Source organism: Mercenaria mercenaria, chromosome 13, assembly GCF_021730395.1.
Source record: "Mercenaria mercenaria strain notata chromosome 13, MADL_Memer_1, whole genome shotgun sequence".
Taxonomy (NCBI): Eukaryota; Metazoa; Mollusca; class Bivalvia; order Venerida; family Veneridae; genus Mercenaria; species Mercenaria mercenaria.
The window spans coordinates 4,855,275-4,867,588 of NC_069373.1; the positions used below are offsets into that span (position 1 = coordinate 4,855,275).

A 12,314-nucleotide genomic window follows, 5' to 3' on the forward strand; every position below is an offset into this window, starting at 1 on the left:
CCTCATAGTAAGTTTATACATAAGGCATCCTTTAAGTAGACTGCAGTAGGTTTATACATAACTAGAGATGCTTTTGAGAAAAGCGCATGTCTCCCACAACTGCCCCTATCAACAAGAGCTGTCCCCAGGGATCGAATTTAACTTTTTTTTCCACTAGCAATTTTTTGCTAGTGCCATTTTTTTCCACTAGCAAAATGGTTAGTTCCACTAGCAATTATTTAGAGGTTGTTTGCTCACTAAATTGTATAACCTAAAGTGATATTTTTTTGTTGTTTTATGTACAGCTCTGCTGTTGTGTTTACTGACTGACTTGAAAGTAAACTATAAAAACCTCTAATGTTTTTGTTATTTATTCATACAAACTTATCCACTGTCTATGACATGAAAATTTCTAACAATAAAGCCACAAGGTACCAGTGTAACGTTTCTACTTATACTGTCATCATTTTCTTTTGTTTCATACAAAAGTTTTATATTTAGCTCGGATTCCCATTTTTTTTACAGTTTTGACAGATGCCGTGGGGTTAGACCGGGACTTTGTGGTTTGAGCGGTACGAACCAAAGTACTCGTCGTCGAAACAGCCGATGTTGCTTTAGGTTCTTTGGGGTCACTCCCCTTGCTTTCACTGTCATTGTCAGCCTCCGTGGGCCTTTTTCTCCCGAAGAAACTAGTTATTTTATTCATTTTCCATCCATGTTGCGAACCACGGGAGCAAATCGTAAACAAATATCGTATAGACGCTTACTTAAATATCCGATAATTACATTTGTATAGGTCACAATAGCCTAAATAGTTTTCCCTATATATTCTATATAAAACTGACCTTTTTCAAAAAGCTACCAAACATAGCTAGACCCATTTCAGAGAACAAATCCTTACCTCATTTTAAAGAGTTATGATAAAACTGATATAAAATGAAGAGAAAAGTAGGGGTCATGTATCTTCTAAGAGAGATTTCTCTGGTCACATTTACTTACTGTAAACTGACATCAAAATCACACTGCTGTGACCTGGAAGTACTACTCATACTAAAATTGAGCTTGACTTACAAATACAACCTGCTCTCCCATTTTTCCTACCAAAATGTCAACAATACATCCACAATGAAATTTAAACAAAAACTAGCCTCAATTTAGACCTCTGTTGCCATGCCAAGTGAAAAATTAGTGTTCAAATACCTGGCAGCCATTACGCGACTAGACCAGATGGCTCCCATGCTGGTTCCTTTAGATTAGTTAGGCCTATAAGAGAAACTGTTTTTCTGTAATAGTCTCAATTTCATCTGTATAGTACCAGTAACACATCTGCATGAAAAATACCAAGTTTTAGCCTGATTAATTCAGTTTTCCAGGTTTTATGGCATTTTCAGTAACGCAGGTCCCTGCGCCAATTTTCCTTCAAAATTGATGTCGCGACATAATTTTTAACCAGTTCTTCTAGCCAGAGCTGGATTTTGCCCTATTTCATAAATTTTCACCATAATTTGCAAGCAAATTACACATTAACCTTTGAAATATACCAAATGTCCCCTCTGAAAGGTATAGATGGGCATAATTTAGAGTGCAAATTTGCATTTTTTTTAAAAAAATACCCCCAAAACAGTGAAAATGTGATTTTTTGGGGTTTATCAATTTTTGCAGCAAAATTTCAATGAAATGCTCATTTTTTACCAAAATCTGACCAAACTAGTTCATTTATATCAATATCTGGACAAATCCCAATTTTTGCCCACATTTTCTTATAGGTCACAATAGCCTAAATAGTTTTCCCTATATATTCTATATAAAACTGACCTTTTTCAAAGAGCTACCAAACATAGCTAGACCCATTTCAGAGAACAAATCCTTACCTCATTTTAAAGAGTTATGATAAAACTGATATAAAATGAAGAGAAAAGTAGGGGTCATGTATCTTCTTAGAGAGATTTCTCTGGTCACATTTACTTACTGTAATTGTAAACTGACATCAAAATCACACTGCTGTGACCTGGAAGTACTACTCATACTAAAATTGAGCTTGACTTACCAAATACAACCTGCTCTCCCATTTTTCCTACCAAAATGTCAACAATACATCCACAATGAAATTTAAACAAAAACTAGCCTCAATTTAGACCTCTGTTGCCATGCCAAGTGAAAAATTAGTGTTCAAATACCTGGCAGCCATTACGCGACTAGACCAGATGGCTCCCATGCTGGTTCCTTTAGTTTAGTTAGGCCTATAAAACGACAAGCGTCTACAATCGGTCACGTGGTTATCGGTAAAATTACCCTAAAGTAGTTTTAAAAAGCACAAAGGACAGTTTGAGCGAATGCGTTGATTTTCAGACGCGGTCGCAAAAATATTCAAGTGCCATTATTTCCTACCCGCATTTTTTGATTCTTACTCGAATTTCGCGAGTTAGCGACCTTTAAATTCGATCCCTGGACTGTCCGTAAGACAGCGCGCTCGACTTTTCTCAGTGCTTGACTCTGAATTAGAGCTTTGCCAGTAAAAAAAAATCCAAGTTAAAAAGGGACATAATTCTATCAAAATTAAAGTCAGAATTATGGGAATTGTGTCTCCTGGTGTAGACTTTCATAGAAAATAACTCTTTTGAGTTTCAAGTCAAAAGTTTTAATAGTAACAGAGATATTTGACTTTATCGAAAACTTTATAAAAAAATTCTATGTTAAAATGGGGCATTATTCTGTCAAAATTCAAACCAGAGTTATGGGGATTGTTTCTCCTGGTGTAGACTTTGATGGTAAATAGGTATTTTAAGTTTCAAGTCAATAGCTTTGGCAGTAACAGAGATATTTGACTTTATCAAAAACTTTAACCAAAAATTCTAAGTTAAAAAGGGGCATAATTCTGTCAAAATTCAAATCAGAGTTATGGGGGAGTGTTTCTCCTGGTGCAGACTTTGATAGTAAATAACTATTTTAAGTTTCAAGTCAATAGCTTTGATAGTAACAGAGATATTTGACTTTTATCAAAAACTTTAACCAACGGCGACGTCAACGCCGACGCGAGTGCAATAGCTCTACATTTTCTTCGAAAAGTCGAGCTAAAAATGTCTAGTTTCTCTTGATGGTTTAGACAAGTAGATCCAATTAGATGGTCTGGACGAGCGGATCCAATCAGTAATTCAAGGGCCCTAAATCAAAAGTGCCTGGGCGGATTTGGCTAGTTATCGAACTTGGCTAAGGTCTTATGGCCAAATACATTTTGTTCAAGTTTGGATGAGAAATGTTCGACTGAGAGAGCAGACAAGAGTAAAAAGGCCGATTTTTTGATAATTCAAGGGCCGTAACTCCAAAATGCCTAAACAGATTTAGCTAGTTATCGAACTTGGCCGAGGTCTCATGGTCAAACACATTTTGTTCAAGTTTGGTGAAGATCGGATGACAAATGTTCGACTTAGAGTGCGGACAAGAGTAAAAAGGCCGATTTTTCGGTAATTCAAGGGCCATAACTCCAACATGCCTGGACTGATTTGGCTAGTTATCAAACTTGGCTGAGGTCTCATGGTCAAACACATTTTGTTCAAGTTTGCTGAAGATCGGATGAGAAATGTTCGACTTTGAGTGCGGACAAGAGTAAAAAGGCCAATTTTTCGGTAATTCAAGGGCCATAACTCCAAAATGCCTGGACTGATTTGGCTAGTTATAGAACTTGGCTGAGTTCTCATGGTCAAACACATTTTGTTCACAGATTCCGTTGGGTGTTATTTACGCAAAGAAGGGGACAGTGCTATCACATTCTTTTCCTTTTCTGGTTTGTATTCGGAGGCGGGTATCGACACGTCAAAAAAATATAACGATATTCAACTCTCGAGTACAATTATTTGGACTAGCTTATATACGTTCCCATTCTGAAATAAAAAGGTAAAGAAAAAAATTATCATGAGGGATTTTGTCCAACTTGGTATTTTCACAAGGGTGATTTTGTCCACCTTGATAATTTCACAGGATATCGTCCAGGAAGACCAGAAACAGCAGGGGGGGTGGGGGTGTCCAGGGGTGATTTTGTCATACATTAATCTTTGACTACATTTTACCTATTTTACATTTTATACCTTTTTAACTCACCTTAACAATATTTGGGTGAAGAATTGTGATTACAAAATGTCTGTCGGTGTACACTTAATTTGACAGTACAATAGAGGCCTGTGTTTTGACGAAAGTTTAAGCCTGTCTGTCAGGTCTAGTCAGTAGTTGGGACTGCAGCTTTTTCAGCTTTAGGAGTCCCAAGACTGCAACTTGAAACTGCTAGTGAGAACCCTGCATAAGGCATCCTTTAAGGAGCCTGCCTACTATAACAGCTGCTGACGCACCTCACAGTCAGTGTATACATAAGGCATCCTTTAAAAACAATGCAAACTATAGCAGCTGCGGACACACTTCACAGTCACTTTATACATTTATAAGGCATCCTTTAAGAAGACCACATACTATAACAGCTGTGAACGCACTTCAATGTCAGTTTAAACATTTATATGAGGCATCCTTTAAGAAGACTGCATACTATAACAACTGCGGACGCATCTCACAGTCAGTTTATGCATATTGTATATTAAGCCTATATTGAAGAGGAATATACAGTATAGAAATCGAAGACAGTTGAAATATTAGGCTTCCACTGAAGAGGAGTACATAATCTTGAAATTAATGACACATCTTAGAGCCAGCTTATACCTTATTTAACTCTGCTTAACAGCAGTACATACTATAAAAGCAGCAGAAGCACTTCAGTAGTCAGGTTTTAAGTTTTAAGTTATGTAACCTATTTCAGTTATTTTTTCAAGCATTTTATAACCTGCATAAGTTATGAAATATAATTTAACTCAGGTAAGTTATTCAAAAAAAGTCTTTTTGCTGTTCTCACAAAGTGACCTATACCAAAGAAGTATAAAATACACAGAATGGCAACTGGCTGTAATCTCGCGTGAGCTCGTGTCAGAGCGTGATTCGGCGTTATCTTACTAAAAACAAACATCGGCGAGCATGGAGTTACAATTTGTACCTTTTAAACTACATTTAAAATACATGTTAGCTTCTAAAACAAAATTAGTTTAATTTGAAATGGTCTTAAGACACGAAGTACACGGTTTTTTTTTGTTTTTTTTTGCCATCGAAAGAAGCGTGGTCATACGGTGATAATTATTTTATCGATGAATAATTGCTTTCGCATACACAATGGCGCGTGGAGAAAGTGCCACTTCCGGTAAACGAGATCTCGTTTTTCTGTCACGAGAGGTTGGCGAGATTTGCTCTATATGCCTTTCAAGTTGCCAATCTATTTATTTTTATAGCTCTTTGCCTATACATAGAGATAGTACCTAAGTTTTTCAAATCATAGGTACATGTATGAAGTTAAAAAGCTTTGAAATGAAGACAAATGTACATATATTTCTCAAAAATAGATATATTAACAACAGTTTAAGCAGAAGCATAGAGTTATGAGCATTTAATATTTTCATGTAAAAGAAAATTTTGTGATCAAGAAAATGTAACTCTCCTTGGACCTGAAGAGCATAAACATGAAAGGGACATAATATAGCGAATATTTTCTACTTGGGTGCATTTGATTCAACATTCAACTGTAATCTGGATTTCTAAATACTGATCCATGATACTGTGTGCTAAAAATATAGAACAACTGGAACTGTCCTTTAACATCAAAAAGATGCTGTAGCAAAACGAAAATTGTTAAGCTCTAACTGGGACTCGAACCCAGGACCTCTCACACCTAAGGCAGACACTACCACTTCCCTATAACAACAGTAGCTATAGCTAGGCAGTTTAAGTGCACCGATTACATTATGTGAACTGGAACAGTTTCGTGACAATAACACATAACCGACCTACTCCGGATTATCGGCGTATTCGCTTTGTTACCTAATGGCAGTTTTCATGAAAAGAAAAAATATAATCTAATGCTGCAAACGTTTTAATCAGTAAAAACTGCCCGAATTTCTCTGACGTGTTTTTTTAGAGTATGAACTTACTAACTGGTAGTACCAGTGAAATATAACTTACACTGAATGTTATATATTTGCCTTTATAGCAGTTGGCGAATGGCAAAGACAGTGGGCTTTGTCAAAATATAAGCAGTTACTTTACCAGTTTCGAGAGGACATCAGTTGATAGGAAAGTACAGTTATAAACTAAATACCTTTCTGCAATAGCATTCACTGTCAATAAGTATTATGACTAAGATCGGCGATCATTCATTCATTCAAATAAGTCCGTTGTTTACATTTTTAATCGTAACCGGTGCTCTTGTAAAAACCACTTTTTTTTGAAAAATCGAAGAATGCAAAGAGCTATGGTACGGTCTCTACTATACAGTGAAATAAGTAGCAATATGTGGTTAATCAAAATCTCTTTTTAGTCTGATCATGACCTGATAAGCATAATGAGATGCTAAGAGTTTTATAGCTTTAAACCTTTTGCGTAAATCTTTATCACCATTGCGTAAAATATTTTACTGCATAGCTGGAAAGATAAGAGTTCAAGGATTCAGGAAATAATTGCATTAGTCACATTCAAAATGAGGAATTGGCACAGGAGGGCTTTATAATATTTTATGATAACTGAAACAAGTTATGAAAATATAAGCAATAACTGAAATGGGTTATTCTCGATATCGACATTATAGGATAAATCCCATTTTCCGGTATTAACCACCAATAAACGCCCGTTCCCGGTTTTACGGTGAGGGGGTATCGGCCATTACACAGTGCTCCAGCTAGGATTAAAAAAGGGCAGGGTGCTGGCAATGAGAAGGGCACTTCTGTCTTCTAGGGGGTGGGGGTTCCGGGGGGCATCCCCCCACCAATAAAATTGTAACTTGTGCATGCATTAGGGGCATTTTAACATACACTTAAGACAAGGAATTTTGCATACTTTTAGCATTATATTAGGCACACTTTAGGCATGGTATTAGGCATACTTTGTGCTTTGATAGGCTCAGTTTGTCATCTCTTATATACTTAGAATGCTGTTGCTCGTATTTTACTTGGCAGTTCCAGAAATTTTTTGAAATACAGGCGAGAAATGGTGGCCTCATGTGCATTTTTAGGTCTAAATTTCGAGGCATTGCAGGAGTATGTTACTCTCCTCTTAATTGGGTGGTCAGGGGGCTCTCCCCTGGAAAATTTTGAAATACAGGTAATAAATGGTGGCCTCTGCTGCATTTCTGGGTCTAAATTTTGAGAAAAAAAATACTCTTGTCAAAATAGTAGGGTGCATTTTTGATGAGTTTGTCGCTTCTCAGCCAGCTGGTGGGGCACAGGCCCCATTGGCCCGGCCCTGAATCCAGGCCTGTTCTTTGTAATTGTTTATTTAATAACAATATCTGTGTGTTAAAGAAATAAAAGCTTGAAATCATTTCTGTAGCTAGTATAACATTTAATAACTTTTGTTTTGTTTAGACCCATATTACTTGTTAAAATTTCAGAAAACATCTTCTCCATGTACTTGATATTTATAAATTTATATGTGTAACATACAGAAGATTAAGTTTAAACTTTCACTTAAATAAATGAAATAAGGCAAAGTTTTTAGCTTCAACAGACTAAATGCAAGTTTAGCACTTCTAATAGAACGCATTCCGGGTATCCAAAATTTTATGTCCGGCTATGGTTACACTTTTAATAAAACTCATTTTTAAACAATATTTTTGAAAAATTATTATGATGCAGACAGTTAAACAGCATTTTACAGTATCTGACATTAAAGTTTACAGTGACCTTACATCTTATTAAACTTATTTCAAAGAAATATTCACGAAAAATCGGCAATTTTATACAGCAGACGACGATCTACTTTCGATTTCAAAAACTTTTAAAATGATCAAGGTAAAAAATTTTCCTATTTAAATTTGATTGTGGTCGATTTTTATCGATTAGATTTAAATGTCTGTTGTCTGGACTTAAGTTTTAATTGTGTATGAACGGACATTAACGTCCGTGACCGAAAACGAAAGTACAGTTTGACAAGCGGCGTGAAAATGAAGATAATTTTCAGACTGGTTAGATATTGTTTTAACTAGGGGTGACTATTGAGGCCAATTTTGACTATTGCAATACTATTGATATTGCTTAAAAACTATTGCGATACTATTCTATTGCAGGTTACTATTGCGATACTATTGCAATAGTTATCGGCCATCATAATTTATACAGTAAAGCTACCAACTGGCATTGTTACATAGTGTAAGAGACGGCACTGTTTAGAATTGCTGTTAACACACATTGAGATGTTTGTATAAATGAAATGGACAGAAATAATTCTAACATTAAATATTTCTTGCCTTCCTTGGCTTTGGAACAATAAGTAAAACAATAAACCTATGCAAGGTATACTCAAACGAATCGGCCATTTTGTTGCGAATGTCAACATGTTTAATAACCCAAAGCATCGAAAAAGACGAAAATTAACGGATCGGATTAAGGTGTACCAGCACTTAAAGAAGGGCCCTACCGAACAGTTTGCTGTATAATACAACTAGCCTTCTTTCTCAATGTCCATAGTACATTTTCTCATCTAAGATTAACAGGTTATTTAAATATATTTAATCACAGTTTCTAAGAAACTAAATTTATTAATTATCTCCCAGACTTCTCAGTCCTTTATGGTATTTAAATTCTGTGAGGGTAATTATTGTCAGGGGTCACACTGGGAATTTTTTTCTCTGAGCCACTGCTTTTTCCGAAGATAAAATTATGAGGCCAACAACGGCAAAGCGCATAGCATTGACGTTCTTGTAGGACTACATTATATGTACCAAAGTACTCATACTACTCAAGAAATTAATGTAGTTATTACATATTAATCTTAGTAGCCCTTTTAAAAGCTATTTAGAAAATCAATTTGTGTTATTTTCTAAAATTATCATTTTTATAAACATCTGCCATTTAATAAAAAAATTCTGAAAATCACATTTAAAATAAAGATGTCAAAAAAGAAAAAAAAATGTTTAAAAAAAAAACAGTGTCTTATTTTGCACATTACTGGAAGTGGGTGGGGTTCGATGCCTTCGCATGTTTTATTGTCAAAAATAACTTCAAAATAAGAGCTCCTTTTGCAACATTTGTCATATTTTTCTTAAATGTAGACTTTTTATTGGCTTTTTATTAAGATTGCACTAAAAAATCTCGTCAGAAATGACAGAAATATCCGAAAATCATGGTTGCGAAAACGGGTGACAAATTCGGAAAACGTAAGTTAGAATTAAATATTTGATAAAATACCTATGTTTTATTGCTTTTCTATCATCATAGCTGTTCAATACTTACAATTTCTGCTTGTCTAAAGCATTTTTATTTGTTTTTGCCCAAACTAACCCTCGGCAATCATAGAAAATTTGTCTAACGGCCGACTGCTCATAAAATCGTATCAAGTGCACAAAATGAAGATTATAATTATCCAGTTTGTTATTCAATAATCTAATTATCGCCAATTAACTGCCTGATCAAATAAAAAAAAATGCAAATTGGCCCCCTCCCTTTCAATAACGGATGTTGTGTCTACACAGATTATCGATTTTTCACACCTTTCGGTTCGTAAAACTGGCAATATTCGTAGCTTTGCAGACATACATAGCTTCGGGCCATTTTCGCCAATTAGAAAATTTCGGAGCCACATTTAATTTTTTGTCGCAAATGGCTCAAGTGGCGATCGACAGCGTGACCCCTGATTGTAATGGAGACGTAAACATTTTCCGAGGCGCAAATGAAAGCTGGCTCTGTTTCTTGGTTTATAAATTATAAATTATTTCTGTATTTACTAAAATTTCAAAACTATCGAAACTATCGATTGTTGAAGGAACTATCGGCGATTGTTATTGGATAGTGACTTTTCTATCGATGCATGCTATCGGGACACTTAGTATCGCAATGCATCGATAGTTCGATGTATCGTTACACCCCTAGTTTTAACACTAAGCTTCAGTGATTTTAATGCTGGTGTAGCAGACTAAATCGGGCGGATCACAGCAGGTAATTGTTTGCCAATTATGTCAATGCCCCCGGGCGTGTATCACTAGATAAAAAGGTGCAATAAAGCAGTTTATTGTAACCACTGAGGCAAAAAAGGGAAGGTTGGCTAAAAAGGAAATGAATGGTTGTAAAACGGGCAGGGTGCCAGGCGGGGCAACAGGGCGGAACGAATTTCGGAACGGGCGATGCGCCCTGCTAAAAATTGCTAGCTGGAGCACTGTTACACTATATGGCGATAGTGTTTAGATTAATTATCCTTTTTTCAAGTTTTAAACAAAGAAAATGAATGAAAAAGTATTGCAGGTTATCATTTAACATTGTTGTAATTAAGATGTAGCAAAAATATCCTCAAAGTTTACTTTATTTTTGAAATTTTATCTTTTATTCTACACTGTCACTTCCGTGGCTCGATACCGAAGGTGTGAAATTATTCGCAAATTTCAAGGTAAGCAGATTATTTTTGCAAAAAAAAGTTGCCGAGGTCGTAGAATAGTATTTCCATTGAGAGAAAGTAAGAATTTTCCTAAATCCTTATCTTCTGGCAAAAATAATCGCTAATATTGTACATAGTCTTTATATCGGTTAATCTCGCCAGCCCCCCTGACCCTATTTACGGAAATACCGGAAAACGGGATTTATCCGATAATGTCGATATGGTCAATAAACTGCGATAACTTGAAACAGTTACACCACTAACTGTTCAGAGTCAGCATTTACCTGATGCCTAGATATTAAACTTTTAAAGAGGAATATTCAGTTTATAATTGAGGATGCATCTCGGAGTTAGTTGATCAATATATTAAGCCTCATCATTTTGCAGTCGAATTCTATAAAAAAAAATTAAATATTTTCTATGTTTCAGTGTAAGTCTGAAATCAAAATTCATGATAAAATATTATTTCCTAAAATATTATATTCCTTTACCCCACCCATCAGCCGGTATAAAAGTTAAACTTTCGAAAGTACCGATAACACAATAAATTTATTTGATTTTCCGTTAATGTTGAGCAATATAAAAACTTACCATCTTTGTTATTTATGCCTTAAAACAGTGTGTAACTCTTTAAAATGAGATAAATATTTTAATATCTGTTCAATTTGACGTGGCAGTACTAAACATAACTCCGAATGAAGAGCATCGACTCTGTTAATCTGGTTCCCTGTCCAATATTGGTTCCCATTTTTTTGAAGTTCGCAGGGGACCAGTCTACGACACCGTTTTGAATGTTTCTCATTGCAGAGTTGGTGCAGCCGTTCGGCGCATGCGCGGAATTATTATCAAATGGAACGCACGGCAAAAATACTCATTTTTTTGCATGTCCGCATGCATTTAGTGTATAATGTGCATAATATATTGACTAAAGGTTAGGGTTAGAATCACCATGGTTACAAAATATATACATTTAAGGTATTTTTGTTCAAATTTAGTTAATCCGGTATATACCGGAGTCTGTAATATATCACGGGCGCACCAACTCTGTATTTAGGCTGAACACCACTAAATCCAGCTGTTCTTTATTTCATATAAAATCCACTCACTTCATAACGGTGTTTCGACATTTTCTAGCATATCAGATTTTCAGAGACTTATATTCCCATAAAGAGCTAGATCGCTACTTTAGAAAAACAAAAAGAAAAGGGGGTGTTAACTTTTATATAAGAAAACTACAGTTCGTTAAATACAACCCGCTGAATTTACTACTTTTTGCTTCTTTCAATTTCTCTTTTCGTGACATTAAATTCTTACGCCGCCATTTTTATCTAGCATGCGATAGGAACATGCCGATTTCATTACAATGCAAAGTGATACATACTGAAACGCGGTAGGGTAAAAGTAAGCACGTTGCTGCCGAGAAAATGCACAAGGAAAGGAAAAAAGATTAGTACTATTTATATTTGGACTACTTGTGACTAGACCTGCGGAGGCTTACATTCTATTTGGTAGTGGTCAGCCTATAAGAGAAAATTTTTGTCTGATTTTTCCATGAATTTGCATTCATTCTCAAGGTACACCTATTTCACAATGATTCTGCTTTGTTTTGGTGCAAAATATTGAGAAAATGTAGAGAAATAACCATTCATTACAGGTCACCCCATCCCCAAAAATATGCAAAATTTAGCCCTGTGCAAGCAATATTTCAATTAATTTTACCTTATTCGTGGAATTTACATTTACCATCCATTTAATCGTTACGATGTTTGTCATTTTCATTCAGAAACATGCTAATTTCAATATTATTTAGACAAATGAAGTGCTAAAATGCGAGAAAAGACATTTACTAGGTCCTAAAACGAACCAAAATAGTACCACCTGGTCGAAAATTC

At 35.4% G+C, this 12,314-nt stretch overlaps 1 protein-coding gene across 1 annotated transcript in view; it reads right to left on the reverse strand.

The window, feature by feature from the left end:
• LOC123530070 (protein SEC13 homolog) overlaps window positions 1-11,159 on the reverse strand; it is a 34,451-nt gene extending 23,292 nt beyond the window's left edge. Inside the window, exon 1 of the mRNA XM_045310762.2 lies at window positions 11,014-11,159. Within this exon, the coding sequence (XP_045166697.1) occupies window positions 11,014-11,016 (3 nt within the window). The 5' untranslated portion in view covers window positions 11,017-11,159. The remainder of the gene's footprint in view (window positions 1-11,013) is intronic.
• Between the last annotated feature and the right edge of the window lie 1,155 nt (window positions 11,160-12,314).